General features: G+C 42.4%; 1 protein-coding gene across 1 annotated transcript; it reads left to right on the top strand.

The window, feature by feature from the left end:
• The first annotated feature begins 4661 nt into the window (after positions 1–4661).
• On the top strand, positions 4662–16526 carry LOC121547575 (peripheral myelin protein 22-like). Its single transcript, XM_041858916.2, has 5 exons — positions 4662–4803; positions 5720–5811; positions 6049–6142; positions 12951–13091; positions 14184–16526. The coding sequence occupies exons 2-5, from the start codon at positions 5734–5736 to the stop codon at positions 14342–14344; spliced, it is 474 nt and encodes a 157-aa protein (XP_041714850.1). The 5' UTR covers positions 4662–4803; positions 5720–5733; the 3' UTR covers positions 14345–16526.

The following is a 16526-nucleotide window of genomic DNA, read 5'->3' as shown; positions in this document are numbered from 1 at the left end:
TCTGGGGCAGTATGATGTCTCTATATCACTGCCAAGAACTGTCCCCTCTGTATACCTACTACTACATAAATACATGGAATAAAGAGTAAGTGGTGTCAGTGTCATCTTGATACACATCTACTGTCCTACAAAAGTACATTGACTGGTTTACAAGGAGCTATGGGATTGTTTCTAGATTGAGACAAAATAGGAGTTTTGAAATACTCACATGCCGTGAGGTCAATCAATGAACTGAGTTGAAGCTCTGTGTATCAGAACTTTGTCCATTGAAGCACACAGCACGTAATACCATTACATTGTTTGACATCAATGTTTTACTAAGGGTGGGCAAACATTTCTATTGGGCATCATCCCTTGACAATAAGATAAATTAAGATGGGAATGTTCATCTCACACAAACAGTTAACTTTTTCATTCTGCTAAACTTGCTTTCACCCAAGACCTCTCCACCATTATCCAGAGAGAGGTGTGAGTGTGTGTGTGCATGCGTGATTGTGTGTGTGTGTGTATACATATACACTACCGTTCAAAAGTTTGGGGTCACTTAGAAATGTCTTTGTTTTAGAAAGAAAAGCAAATTTATTGTCCATTAAAATTACATAAAATTCACTGTTGACGTTGAGACTGGTGTTTTGCGGGTAATATTTCATGAAGCTGCCAGTTGAGGACCTGTGAGGCGCCTGTTTCTCAAACTAGACATTCTAATGTATTTGTCCTCTTGCTCAGTTGTGCACCGGGGCCTCCCACTCCTCTTTCTATTCTGGTTAGAGACAGTTTGCGCTGTTCTGTGAAGGTAGTAGTACACAGCATTGTATGAGATTTTCAGTTTCTTGGCAATTTCTCGCATAGAATAGCCTTCATTTCTCAGAACAAGAATAGACTGACGAGTTTCAGAAGAAAGTTATTTGTTTCTGGCCATTTTGAGCCTGTAATCCCACAATTGCCGATACTCCAGATACTCAACTAGTCTCAAGAAGGCCAGTTTTATTGCTTCTTTAATCAGCACAACAGTTTTCAGCTGTGCTAACATAATAGCAAAATAGTTTTCTAATGATCAATTAGCCTTTTAAAATGACAAACTTGGATTAGCAAACAAAACGTGCCATTGGAACACAGGATTTATGGTTGCTGATAATGGGCCTCTGTACGCATATGTAGATATTCTATTAAAAATCAGCCATTTCCAGCTATAATAACCATTTACAACATTAACAAAGTCTACACTGTATTTCTGATCAATTTGATGTTATTTTAATGGACAAAAAAATTGCTTTTCTTTCGAAAACAAGGAAATGTCTAAGTGACCCCAAACTTTTGAACAGTAGTGTATATGTCTGCTGACGTGTTATCTAGGTTATGTGAGCCTGTAGAGCTGCTCTACTAGCCTACTGAGTGTGTTAAGTGTCTGTCTGTCTCAAGCTGTGAGTGTGACGTCCACCCAACACACACCCTGTATTCAGCCTCCAGGGCTAAAACACTATGCTTGTGTATTCTATCTTATAGGCCTAATGACTGACTGTTGAGTGCAGCAGTGTGTATATCTTATGAGCCTAATCTGGACCACAAAGACCCTTACACTGTATAATTTATAGAATATGTCTTGCACTATGCAGAATTCAGTCTCTCACTCAGGGTGAAACAGCATTGACTGCCAGTTTCTGTACAGCAGGTCTCCGTGCTGTAGTGTGCTACAGGTTGTTTTAGTTAGAGGGAAAGTTCAAGACAAGTCTTCATACTTACAGAGAGAGTTTGGGCCGGTTTCTCCAAAGTACTCCTGCTGAATGGAGAATCTCCATTGAAAATGCTTTTCAGTTCAGGAAATGGAGTATAATCTGTGTCCAGGAATCAGGCTCCTACAGTTTTGTTTTGACTCCTCACTGCTCTTCACACTTAAGAGGCTCTCTGAATTCCGATCATTGTAATCATCGCAACACCCATGGCTTTATTACCCTGTTATCTGTATCTGCACCTGTAAAATGGAGTAGAATCCATCCCTACGGAGGTTGGAACAACCTGACACTCCCACACTCCCAGTTCTATGAGTCATGTCAAACATAAGATAGAGGATAGCCCCAGATCATTTCTGTGCCCCAAATGGCACCCTAATCCCTACATTGTGCATTACTTTTGACCAGAGGCCTATGAGCTCCCAGCTGAATGAGTCATGTCAAACAGAGGATAGGGGATAGCCCCAGATCCTATCTCTCCTCTCCAGCAGACCTACGTCCCACAGGCACTGCGCTGCGGCTGGGGCATACCCACTCGTCCACACTTTCACACATGCAGTGTGATGGGGTGAGTCACTCATGGGGCAGACCACACTGTATGCTATGGCTAGTATCCAGCGGGAGGGAGAGGGACCCCCACTCTTGGAACCAACAATGTTTGTGTACCTCATTGCCCAGACAACGCTGCAGCAGGATGAATGACTGACTGACTGGAAGGAGACACCTCAGTATTTATTCAGTTTGGAGCACATCCAACATACCTTACTGTATACAGTATACTGTACATGGTACATCCACCCTGACCCCCTCTCAGATTCAACATGAGATAAATTATGAAGTGGATTAAAGGTGGATTAAAGTTTAAAGGCAAACAATATACCGTACCAGTCAAAGGTTTGGACACACCTACTCATTCAAGGGTTTTTCTTTATTTTTACTATTTTGTACATTGCAGAATAATAGTGAAGACATCAAAACTATGAAATAACACATATGGAATCATGTAGTATCCAAAAAGGTGTTAAACAGATCAAAATATATTTCATATTTTTGATTCTTCAAATTAGCCACCCTTTGCCTTGATGACATCTTTGCACACTCTTGGCATTCAACCAGCTTCACCTGGAGTGCTTTTCCAACAGCCTTGAAGGAGTTCCCACATATGCTGAGCACATGTTGACTGCTTTTCCTTCACTCTGCGGTCCAACTCATCCCAAACCATCTCAATTGGGTTGAGGTTAGGTGATTGTGGAGGCCAGGTCATCTGATGCAGCACTCCATCACTCTCCTACTTGGTCAAATAGCCAACACCTGTTGTATTCAATTGGGTTGAGGCCGGGTGATTGTGGAGGCCAGGTCATCTGATGCAGCACTCTCCTTCTTGGTCAAATAGCCCTTACACAGCCTGGAGGTGTGTTGGGTCATTGTCCTGTTGAAAAACAAATGATAGTCCCACTAAGCGCAAACCAGATGGGACTGTGTATCGCTGCAGAATGCTGTGGTAGCCATGCTGGTTAAGTGTGCCTTGAATTCTAAATAAATCACCAACAGTGTCACCAGCAAAGCACCCGCACACCATCACACCTCCTCCTCCATGCTTCACAGTGGAAACTACATATGCGGAAATCATCCGTTCACCTACTCTGTGTCTCACAAAGACACGTCAGTTGGAACCAAAAATCTCAAATTTGGACTCATCAGACCAAAGGACAGATTTCCACCAGTCTAATGTCCACTGCTCGTGTTTCTTGGCCCAAACAAGTCTCTTCTTCTTATTGGTGTCCTTTAGTAGTGGTTTCTTTGCAGCAATTCGACCATGAAGGCCAGCTTCACGCAGTCTCCTCTGAACAGTTGATGTTGGGATGTGTCTGTTACTTGAACTCTGTGAAGCATTTATTTGGGCTGCAATTTCTGAGGCTGGTAACTCTAATGAACTTATCCTCTGCAGCAGAGGTAACTCTGGGTCTTCCTTTCCTGTGGCGGTCCTCATGAGAGCCAGTTTCATCATAGCGCTTGAGGATTTTTGCGACTGCGCTTAAAGAAACTTTCAAAGTTCTTGACATTTTCCGGATTGACTGACCATCATGTCTTAAAGATGGACTGTTGTTTATCTTTGCTTATTTGAGCTGTTCTTGCCATAATATGGACTTGGTCTTTTACCAAATAGGGCTATCTTCTGTATACCACCCCTACCTTGTCACAACACAACCGATTTGCTCAAACGCATTAAGGAAATAAATTCCACAAATTAACTTTTAACAAGGCACACCAGTTAATTGAAATGCATTCCAGGTGACTACCTCATGAAGCTGGTTGAGAGAATGCCAAGAGTGTGCAAAGTTGTCATCAAGGCAAAGGGTGGCTACTTTGAAGAATCTCAAATATAAAATATATTTTTATTTGTTTAACACTGTTTTGGTTACTACATGATTCCATATGTGTTCATGATTCCAAATGTGTTATTTATAGTTTTGATGTCTTCACTATTATTCTACAATGTAGAAAACAGTAAAAATAAAGAAAAACCCTTGAATGAGTAGGTGTGTCCAAACATTTGATTGGTACTGTAGCTAAGAACATAATTGACATTTTAAAAAATCTGTGTTCATATTTGGATTTGATTTTATTCTACACAATATATCACAGATCAATATTGAGTGGAGTCATCAATTTAAATTCAACTATATAAATGTAAATACTATTTCCACAATATTTCAATCATAAGTCTAAAGAATTATATCCAGAGAGATGAATAAATTCCATGAATAAAGCTCATTATGTGTTGTTCATGGTATCCAGGATAAACAAACAATTACTTATTTTAAAGTACACAGAGTGAGTAACTTAAAAGCGGCTTTCCTAGCTGGCTCCCTGACGTAGCGACGCACCGATGGGCGTTGTTCTTCCATAATGAGATACTTTATAAGTGCAGTGCTGCCACTGACGTCAATCTAGCCAGAAGGACTTGTGACCCGTGGACTACAGTTTTTGGACTCTTTGGGGAAACTTGCTTTTTACGATTTTCGGCTGAAAACCGTTTATTTTTTTTTATATAGTCACTCCGCAGTCGCACTAAGTAAGTTGACTTTGCTTCCAATTGTGGTCAATTTATTCGCTAGATTAATGCGTATGAAATATGTGTCACGCACGGAACACCAAAACCAATCGGGCTTTCAGGGGAGCGGCTTGGTTTCTTTTTCTAGTAGCTATAACTTCCATAAAAACCTGGTTGACGGATGATTGTCTTCATTTTACTTCTCGACTATTAGTGTGTCGACATACAATAGTCTTTTCCATTCTATTATGTGTGATATTTTTGCTAGATAGTTGAAGTAGAATTCTGTTTATTTATAATTCATGCGCACTTATTGAGAATATGCACGCAACCAATACAAACAAACTGGCATGATTAATTTATGAAGTGTCCTACACACATGCTGTTGATAATGGACACTGGTCTCTGTGTGGTTTAGTAGAACATGTTTTAGTTCCAACTGGATCTGCAGTGTTGTGTGAAAGTTGGTCTGTTCTAATCTAGATTGATTTGTTTATTATGCTACATGTATGGAGAAAACAACATATTGGCATGCCTTTTTATGTTTTTTTCTCATACAAGGATGCAGGGAAACATACTAAGTGTGTGATTAATGATTTAGTAATGACAGACTACACACACAATATTTTAGGTAGTATGCACTTGTTCATTTCAAGTGGACAAACATAAGTGTCTATTCAATTTTCAACATGAAACATGATATCTTCAGCTTATTAAAAGTTGAATATGAGCTGGACATAAACACTTTCTCTTTTAGAACACTACTGATAGACATTTCTTGGTGCAGATCAAGTTTCAGAGTAGGCGCGGTTCTGTTCTGAGTTGAGAGCGGGGTACTGCAAATCCTGCATTGACACACCCATGTCCCAGTCCCATAGAACTGGAGAGAGACTGAGACCTTCACAAACTAAAGGTGTCCCTTTCTTTTATCATTTAGCTCCTTCTGACAAGATGCTGCTCCTTCTACTGGGAATTGTCATCCTGCATGTCGCAGCCCTAGTCCTCCTGTTTGTGTCAACAATTGTCAGCGTAAGTAAACCATCTTTATCAATGAATTATCTGATCATCAATAATCCATTATTGCTTATCTCATTTACAATAATCATTCCAAACATACTTTTTTTTATACATTAACCAATAGCCTATTGTATTTGAAAATCAATAGTTTGTTTTAATTCATTGACATCTCTGCTATCTGTAAAGGTGTTTTCTATCAGGTTTCAGTGTTCTCTTGTTAGTAGCAGCACTGTGTTGTTTATCCTCTAGGCCTGGGCAACCGGGTCCACAAGCAGCTCAGACCTCTGGAATAACTGCTCTACAACCAATGGAGGATACCACTGTGAGCCGGCCAACACTGGAGGTAAGATACAGTACAGACTGACTTTGTACATCTGCCGCTGTGGCTTGTTTTTGTTTTCAGCAAGTCACAGTCGTTCTGTCTCATTCTGCATGATGATGATGCTGATGAAGCCTCCTCTTGTCCAATAGTAAACTTATTTTGAAAGGATATACTGTAGATATGTATTTCTAGACTCTGTAAATTGGGTAGTCTGATATTTGACATCAAGCTGGGTGTTGATTCTTCTGGGGTGTGTCTTGAGAATAAGTTCAGCACTGTTGGTTGACCGAAAGATCGTAGACAGTAAGACATGGAAAGACCAGAACTGTGATTAACTATAACTGTCTGAAAGCCCACCCACTCACTCTCTAGTTTACCGTGCTGCTGAAGGGCGTGTCAGGCGCCACTGTGACTCTACTGCCATCTAGGGGTGAGGATGTGAACCTACAGCTTAGAGTTCCCACTGTTCATAGGCTCTCCTCTGTATAAATAGTCATGGTGTGATGTCCATATTCAAGCCCCATGTTTGGGAGGCCGTAGTGGTGGGATGAAGGTTTAGGGTGGCGTAGGTGTAGGGTGGGGCTTTGTAGGGTATTTCAAGTGTTCGATCTGGGGAGGTGTGTGTGCAGCAGACATGGTGGCCTTGGACCACCCCATGTAGAACATAGTGTGCTGACAGCCCTGGTCACGCCCATGTATCAGATTGTGTGTACAGCGAGATCATTAACTAAACGAGAGACCTAGCAGCTGTGTGTGTGTTTGTGTCTATGAGACAGATTTAGACCAAAGCCAACAGTGGTTGGAGGGAAAGACTGCAACAAGATTGCAACAATACCATATTAAACGAGAAAAGTTATAAATGTACCCTACATGACCAAAAGTATGTGGACACCTGCTCGTCGAACATCTCATTCCAAAATCATGGTCATTAATATTGGTTCCATTCAGCCACGAGCATTGGTGGGGTCAGGCACTGATATTGGGCGATTAGGTCTGGCTCGCAGTCAGCGTTCCAATTCATCCCAAAGGTGTTCGATGGGGTTGAGGTCAGGGCTCTGAGCAGGCCAGTCAAGTTCTTCCACACCGATCTCGACAAATCATTTCTGTATGGACTTCGCTTTGTGCACGGGGGCATTGTCATCCTGAAACAGGAAAGGGCCTTCCCCAAACTGTTGATACAAAGTTGGAAGCACAGAATCATCTAGAAAGTCATTGTATGCTGTAGCTTTAAGATTTCCCTTCACTGGAACTAAGGGGCCTAGCCCGAACCATGAAAAACAGCCCCAGACCATTATTCCTCCTCCACCAAACTTTACAGTTGGCACAATGCATTTGGGCAGGTAGCGTTCTCCTGGCATCCACCAAACCCAGATTTGTCCATCGGACTGCCAGATGGTGAAGCGTGATTCATCACTCCAGAGAACACGTTTCCACTGCTCCAGAGTCCAATGGTGGCGAGCTTTACACCACTCCAGCCGATGCTTGGCATTGCGCATGGTGATCTTAGGCTTGTGTGCGGCTGCTCGGCTATGGAAACTCCCTGACGTTGCTTCCAGAGGCAGTTGCTTCCAGAGGCAGTTGCTTCCAGAGGCAGTTGCTTCCAGAGGCAGTTGCTTCCAGAGGCAGTTGCTTCCAGAGGCAGTTGCTTCCAGAGGCAGTTGCTTCCAGAGGCAGTTGCTTCCAGAGGCAGTTGCTTCCAGAGGCAGTTTGGAACTCGGTAGTGAGTGTTGCAAGCGAGGACAGACCATTTTTACGCGCTACGCGCTTCAGCACTCGCCGGTCCCATTCTTTGAGCTTGTGTGGGCTACCACTTCGCTGCTGTGCCGTTGTTGCTCCTAGACTTTTCCACTTTTCAATAACAGCACTTACAGTTGACCGTGGCTGCTCTAGCAGGGCAGAAAGTTGACAAACTGGCATTTTGGAAAGGTGGCATCCTATGACAGTGCCACGTTGAAAGTCACTGAGCTCTTCAGTAAGGCCATTCTACTGCCAAAGTTTGACTATGGCGATTGCATGGCTGTGTGCTTGATTTTATACACCTGTCAGCAACGGGTGTGGCTGAAATAGCCGAATCCACTAATTTGAAGGTGTGTCCACATACTTTTGTTTATATATACTGTATTTGCAGTAGAATATCTTACCATTTCCGGAAACATGATTCTAGAGGCACTGTAATACTATAGAACTTGTGTTCAATAGCTTAATGTATTGCCTTAGAGACCCAGTACTACAGTACTAACTGCAGTAGCCTCGAGCCCAACAGTCCGTAGCTAGCTGCCTGGTGATGTCATGTGTCTAGAATGTGCAGGTGGGTCTTGGGCCCCGGTGTGTGTTGTCAATGAGACAGGCAGCAGAGCCAACAGCGGGCCCAAGTTCTCTCTTTCTCTTTCTCTCTCTCTGCCAGGTGGATTCATGGAACAGCCTGTTTGTTTGATTTGCTGTGCACTGTGTTTGTATAGGGAGGCACGTGTGTGTGTGTGTGTGTGTGTTAGTGTGTGTGTTCTGTTACGAGGGATCGAGGGGAAGATAGTGGAGTCTGTACTCAAGTGCACGGGCGCAGCCTGGCCCAGTCAATCAGTAGTGCTCAAAGGCCCCTGGAGTGCTTTGCAGCGCAATCAGTACATCTGGCATGCCTGGACTGGGAGAGCTAAACATGAGGACAGAGTATACTGAGTATACATGAGGCTCAGTATACTGAGAGGGCGGGATGGTGGTGGAGGCACGACCGACGGTCACACCCACTGGGTGGCCTTTTTATTTTTAATCTTGCTATTAGGACTTAAGTTATGTAGTTACGCATAGTTTATATTGGGGATTGGTTTATGTTTTGTCAATGTTGTTCGCACTTGACCTGACTTTGCCCCTGAAATGGGAATCCAGTCTTAGTTTGTATCACAAATTAGAGTTAAGCAAAGTCCACACCAGGGATGCTCCTTACTGTATGTTACAGTTATTACATGTCATGGAAACACAACAGCTGGGATGATCTCTACTGTAGCCACAAGCTAGCCGTACCTTCAGGCTCTGATCAGTCCCTACACCCAAACGAGGGCATTGCGTTCATCCACCTCTGGCCTGCTGGCTCCCCTTCCTCTGCAGAAGCATAGTTCCCGCTCAGCCCAGTCAAAACTGTTCGCTGCTCTGGCACCCCAATGGTGGAACAAGCTCCCTCACGACGCCAGGACAGCGGAGTCACTCACCACCTTCCGGAGACATTTGAAACGCCACCTCTTTAAGGAATACCTGGGATAGGATAAAGTAATCCTTCCTTCCAGATACCTCATTTACATAAGTATTCAGACCCTTTGCTATAAGACTCGAAATTGAGCTCGGGTGCATCCTGTTTCCATTGATCATCCTTGAGATGTTTCTACAACTTGAATGGAGTCCACCTGTGGTAAATTCAACTGATTGGACATGAGTTGACAGTGCATGTCGGAGCATAAATCAAGCCATGAGGTCCAAGGAATTGTCTGTAGAGCTCCGAGACAGGATTGTGTCGAGGCACAGATCTGGGGAAGGTTACCAAAACATTTCTGCAACACTGAAGGTCCCCAAGAACACTGTTGCCTCCATCATTCTTAAATGGAAGAAGTTTGGAACCACCAAGACTCTTCCTAGAGCTGGCCGCCCGGCCAAACTGAGCAATCGGGGGAGAAGGGCCTTGGTCAGGGAGGTGACCAAGAACCCGATGGTCACTCTGACAGCGCTCCAGAGTTCCTCTGTGGAGAAGGGAGTACCTTCCAGAAGGACAAACATATCTGCAGCACTCCACCAATCAGGCCTTTTATAGTAGTGGCCAGACAGAAGCCACTCCTCAGTAAAAGGCACATGACAACCTGCTTGGAGTTTGCCAAAAAAGCACCTAAAGACTCAGACCATGAGAAACAAGATTCTCTGGTCTGATGAAACCAAGATTGAACTCTTTGGCCTGAATGCCAAGTGTCACGTCTGGAGGAGACCTGGCACCATCCCTACGGTGAAGTGTGGTGGCAGCATCATGCAGTGGGGATTTATTTCAGCGGCAGGGACTGGGAGACTAGTCAGGATCAAGGGAAAGATGAACGGAGCAAAGTACAGAGAGATCCTTGATGAAAACCTGCTCCAGAGCACTCAGGACCTCAGACTGGGGCGACGGTTCACCTTCCAACAGGACAACGACCCTAAGCACACAGCCAAGACAATGCAGGAGTAGCCCAGCCAGAGCCTGGACTTGAACCAGATCGAACATCTCTGGAGAGACCTGAAAATAGCTGTGCAGCAACGCTCCCCATCCAACCTGACAGAGCTTGAGAGGATCTGCAGAGAAGAATGGGATAAACTCCCCAAATACAGGTGTGCCAAGCTTGTAGCGTCATACCCAAGAAGACTCGATGCTGTAATCGCTGCCAAAGGTGCTTCAACAAATTACTGAGTAAGGGTCTGAATACTTATGTAAATGTAATATTCCATTTATTTTATTTGATAAATTAGCTAACATTTCTAAAATCCTGTTTTTGCTTTGTCATTATTGGGTATTGTGTTTAGATTGAGGGGGGAAGAAACCATTTTAATCAATTTTAGAATAAGGCTTTAACGTAACAAAATGTGGAAAAAGTGAAGGGGTCTGAATACTTTCCGAATGCATTGTACAGCCAAGTTATCGTTACTTATTGTGTATTTATTAGGGCTGTCCCCGACCCCCAACAAATCTTGGTCAACCGAGAGTCGTCTGTTCTTTCGACTAATCGATTGGCCAACATTTTTCAACGTGTGTCTTTTTTCCATATATTGACACATCCTATGTGTTTTAATCAAATCAATTATATTCACTGAGCTTGTCTGATGCGTTAAGCACACTGTTTAATTAAATAATTAAGACACATATGACTAGAGGGACTCCGACCAGCATTTTATTTGATTGTGCTAGGCCGGGCTCAGACTTGCTGCACTGTGTTAAAAAAAAAAAGACAGCGTGTGACTCCCTGCTGCAGCGACCACCACAGAACATCAAAGTGTTTTCGCCGTGCTGGCTCCCATTGATGACTGAAAGTTCTGTCTTTTGATTGATAGAAAAATGATTTAATCAATTCGGCTGTAACGTAACAAAATGTGGAAAAAGTCAGTCTGAATACTTTCCGAAGGCACTGTATATTGCAGAACAACAAAGGATAATGTAACATCATATCATGTTTAGGTCTATACATTCCAGTATTATCGTTATGAGAGCTGTTTTGTATTGGTTTTGTGTAACACTTTCGTGGATATAAATAGTGTTTGTCGTATTGCTGTACAGTGGATGGGTTCGATAATATTTCTTCTGTCATATATCCTATCTAGTGTGCTCTGCTCTGGGGTGAGTGCAGCATGGGGACAGACAGAATTGTCTTTCTGGGTAATCTGACTCTTTGATGGCCTCATCGAATCCATCAAACCCTGTTGTCATTTCCCCAAACCTCTCATGAGAAGATGCATTAGTTTCCTGGAAAACTACAGGTGCATCATGGGAGATTTATAAACAATCTACAAAGGGATGTCAACCGACGAAACGTATGAATTAGTAATGTGTTTGCGGACTGAGTACTTTTGCTGGTGGTGTTTGTGGTCACGCAAGGTCGCCACAAAGCCAACTGTCTCCTTACTTCAACATTATTTACGCATCTACTTCTTAGCCACATTCATTCATTAAGGTTTCTTAACCAGTGATGCTAAAGCAGCCTGAGCAGGGCCTCAAAACCACTGGATTCGTGATGTAATTAAATTCCTGTAAAACAAGCATGCACAGTAAGTTTGGTACATGACAGATTACTCCAAACTCAAATACTGAGACATGGAGGATGCATGATATGTACTGAGACTGGAACCTTCTCCTCCTACTTGACTATGGTCCAGTGTCTTTTGTATCCTATGGGGGCATGCAGGTCTGTTTTGGATCTGTAGAGGTAAAGCTCCAGCAGAAAACATGTTGCATGGGTAGCGTTAGCCACCAAAAGGGGACCGCAGCAGACAGCTAAACATGAGATGAGAGGGAGAGAGATGTGTGAGGAATGGCTTCAGAGAGATATATAGCTAGGGAGCTGGCTTAGGAAACCTGAGAGTGGATGCAAACTGCATTCATGACCCTCAGACAAGAAATAGACCCGCTTGGAAGTCCAGGCATTCCAGACGTAGATAGCGCTACAAACACAGCACTAACACACACAGAGTGGTGGGGGGATATGTCTCAAAGTCCCTGTCTGTCAATACAGGTTACTATAATGGGTTAACAGGGCTTTCTGTAAGCTGGCCTTGGAACAGTGGTAGGTAGCCGGATGTTCAAAGTGTTAGGGGCCTCTCTGTATTATTGAGTACGCTACAATACTTTCATGAACAGAATACCTATGTAGGTACCATTATTGTAAATCCATTAAAGATTCCAGGCAACTAAACAAGACTCATTCCCTGTCTGGCCAGACCAAAACATTTAGCTGATTAACAATTCCAGAGTTCCAGTCTCATAAAAGTGGTTGCTTTAGTGTTGCAACCTCGGCATGATTCGGTTACCATGTTGTATAAAAAGTTAAGTTGATGTATAGAAGGGAGTCTAATGAGTCCATGTCCATGTTCATGTATAGCCAATTCATATCCATGTACTGTATAGCCATGTATAGTCCATGTATCCTGTGTGGTCCTCTGTAGCTCAGTTGGTAGAGCATGTCTCTTGCAACACCAGGATAGTGCGTTCACGACCAACCATATGTAAAAAATGTATGCACACATTACTGTAAGTCACTTTGGATAAAAGCATCTGCTAAATGGTATATATTATTATGTATAATTGACTGACAATCTCCCTCTCTCTTCCCTGCAGAGTGGATCCAGGCAGTGCAGGCCCTGATGATCCTGTCCATCATCTTCAGCTTCATCTCTCTCTTCCTGTTCTTCTGTCAGCTCTTCACCCTGCAGAAGGGAGGACGCTTCTTCGTCACCGGAGTCTTCCAGATCCTCGCCAGTGAGTACCCATTTTGTCATCCAGAAAAACAAAACTGAAACAGAGACATATTCAGAATTTTACACTACACTCTTAGAAGTATAGGTGCCTGGAAGAACCTGAAAAGGTTATTTGAGAAACCCCTATGTAAAGATTCAAACCAGAACCTTTTTGTGATTGGAGGGGTTACATTTTTAACCTTTGTTGTATATTGGAGAGGTGACAGCCTATCAGATAGGAGGTGTGGCTTATTGGAGGCATAGCTTTCAGATAGTTATTTTTGGTCACACATTAGCATAAATGTCATTCCTGTTCATCATGTTAAGTTTGTACTCTGCAAATTTAAAATGTTCCTTGAATGCATATTACATATTCTAATATGATGTCATTGCTGATTACATATAGTAATAAAGTGGTAACTATTCCAACTTTGGGATTTGCATATGCTCTTGAGGAACTCAAACACCTCTGTTAGCCTCATTGAAACTACCCATGTTCAACCTTAGCATGCAGTGACAACAGAACAGATGAACTGGAATGACATTTACTCTAACGGGTGACCAAAGAAAGATATATTTTACAGCCACGCTCCTACTAAGCCACACCTTTACTCCAGGGTTCCTCCTAGAACCCATTGCTACAATACGGGTTTATCCTTTGTTTATTGTATTCCATGCCCTTTGGCTATGGATAGACACCTCTTCTAGTCTATTGTGTCAAAGGACTGCCAATGTCAAACCTCCCAGGTTGGCACTGTAGACCATGCCAGTGGGCACAGAGACAATCACACAAGTGGAAATGGCAAGACAGGCAATGTAGGGGGTGAACAACTAAACATCAACAAAGAGACAATGCCATGACATGCCACTTCACAGTGGGCAGGGTTGGGGAACTTGGAATTAGGCCAAGGTTATAGATGAGGAAGCGACAGAGGCCTGTTTATGGTTAAATAGCCACCATCTCCCCCAATGCTGCCCAGCAGGGTTCATAGTAGGACACATAAAAAAAATGCACAGATTGTGATGATGACATGACACACAATAATTTCATCTTCAGGTTCAAATGGAATTAACTGTATTGTAAATTATGTAAACATTTCCTCTCCTCTTCCAGGTCTGTTTGTGATGAGTGGAGCAGTGATCTACACAGTGATGAGTCCGCAGTGGGTGCCTGCAATGGAGGCCTTCGGCTGGGCTTATATCCTGGCCTGGGTGGCCTTCCCTCTGGCCCTGATCAGCGGACTCATCTACGTCATCTTGAGAAAACGGGAATGAGGCCCGTGTCCCCTAACCTCCACCCCTCCCTCAGCATTAACAATCCCCCCTAGGAGACTAAACTCAGAAGCTTGAGGACCGGTATACCTTACTGGGTCACAAGGCTGCTTCACCTAGGTCCGCACCGCAACCTAGGGGTAACACCAAAAACACAACCACCCAAAATGACATGATGAAACAACCAATACTGTCAGATGTATATAGTATCTATGGTTTAAAACCTATTTATAACACGTTTTACATATATGTACATAGTATTGTTGTGTTGCTCCATTGACAAAAATATTCTTATGCGCTTCGTTTTAGCTGATAAAGTGCCTAAATATTTGTTTGTAATTATGAAATAATTAGACGCTGTGTTTGTTTTTCTCTCTCTGTAAACCACCAAAAAATGAATAAAAACGTTTTTGAACTATTTTAACCAAAGTGCATGTATAAAATATAGAGCTAGAAAGAATGTATAACTGAGCTTGCTTTACAAAAACTAAAAGTGGTAACATCCAAATTATGGTTGTTAAAGGGATTCTCCGGTACTTTTGTATACTTTTTAGCCATTAGTTTTAAAAGTAGAGCTCAAGATCCAAAAGTGGTCCCGGAAATTGCGTACCATGACACATATATGCAGATATGTGCACATGTCACTGCTCTCTCTCATGCTCTGCTGTGTGTGCATCATGTGCCTCTTCTTAGCAGTCACAACTTTGGCGAGGGGCTGAAGCTCATTGGTTGATCTCAAATAGCTAGGGGCTGGCTCACATGGGAGAAATGACAGGAAAAATGGCAAAGCACAGCTTCAAGAAAAAGTTTATTCAAACTAGGGATTTCGTGGCTAATTGAGGTAAGACAGTAATTCTGAAGTACACATTGACACATCCAGCCCAAAGCGGGAGGTTTAAAAAAAGACTTAGTAGTTGCCAATGTTCCGGAGCATGTCTTTAACCATTAAAATGTTGGTTTGGTTATTATTTCTGTTTGTAAAATGACAAGTTTCAAAATTATTTTTTTATTTTCAACAAAGATGGTGCTATGTATTTACCATTCCTATTACTGATAGCCATTTTGCAATCATTTACAGTCAAATGACTTGACTTATGCCATGAAGTAACTAGGACGTCAGGGTGAGAAGTAGACTCCATTGTAATGTTCATGTACCTAACTGCTTATGTGTATAGAGAAGGCTATTCCATTTCATTTTGAGTTGTCTAAATAAAATCTTTGAAACAATCAGTTTTGATTGTTCGGCTACAAGGAGTATTGGTGTTGGAGCGATGTAGCATTCGTTTATTTTGTTGGAATGCCATTTGGAATGTCAGTATTAGAACATCCTGCCATTGTTCCATTTGCATTACTCAAACTGTTTTAGGATGGAGAATGTGAGCTAAATAGCATTAGCAGTGACTAAGTGTGGTCTTTTCTCTCTTTGTTGTAAGGCCATGCCATGTTGATTTGTTGTGTTTGTGTTTATAGCATATGTACGACCAGTAAACACACTAGAACCTGCCTCTTGGACGGAGTACTGTAACAACTAGTAGGGCATTGCAGCCATATCCAAATTGATTTAAGTTTTTATATCTGATAACATTATAGAGATATTTCAATGTTAAAGAAGGTCAAGCTCTGAGGCAGCCTACTCAAACCTGATCAAGGCAGAATAGAGGACATGACTTTTAGTATTAGCTTTGTCATGTGGGAGAAAATGGACAGCGAGGTTTGCATACAAATGTTCTGTTTCACATACTTGAAGTTTGACAAGCTGCAGTCTCTGTGGAAAACATTGTTGATATCATGTTAATAATAATATATCCATGACTATCTAGTGTGCAGACTGATTCAATAAAACAAACCAAAATGAAAACAGCTCCTACCTACGGGGATTTCTATATATTTCAGTACTCATACTGTATGTTGTGTATTCTTCCTCATCACAGGATACAACTAACACTTACCCCATTAGACCAATAAATTGTATAATGTTGAACTCTGTAACTATTTAGCCATTTACAGTGTTAATAGCTATGTTGTTTAAAAGTCTAATGTCTGCCTTGAAGAATTATGGTAAACTACTGAAGAGAGGAAGTGAAAGGTACAGTACATGAAAGAGTGTAAAGTGGAATCCCTGCCAATGTTAACTGTATCTGGTTGGTCTTAAATAACTGTGTGCTATTAAAGAGAATGCAAATTC

Source organism: Coregonus clupeaformis, chromosome 31 (genome assembly GCF_020615455.1).
Source record: "Coregonus clupeaformis isolate EN_2021a chromosome 31, ASM2061545v1, whole genome shotgun sequence".
Classification (NCBI taxonomy): Eukaryota; Metazoa; Chordata; class Actinopteri; order Salmoniformes; family Salmonidae; genus Coregonus; species Coregonus clupeaformis.
This window is presented reverse-complemented; position numbering and strand designations above follow the sequence as displayed.

What these genes read in the sequence shown, in the direction of transcription:
- LOC121547575 (XM_041858916.2), top strand. Translation starts at nt 5,734, where the DNA reads ATGCTGCTCCTTCTACTGGGAATTGTCATCCTGCATGTCGCAGCCCTA. An exon ending in TTGTGTCAACAATTGTCAGC is followed by an intron (nt 5,812 to 6,048) that starts GTAAGTAAACCA and finishes TTTATCCTCTAG; the next exon opens with GCCTGGGCAACCGGGTCCAC. An exon ending in TGAGCCGGCCAACACTGGAG is followed by an intron (nt 6,143 to 12,950) that starts GTAAGATACAGT and finishes TCTTCCCTGCAG; the next exon opens with AGTGGATCCAGGCAGTGCAG.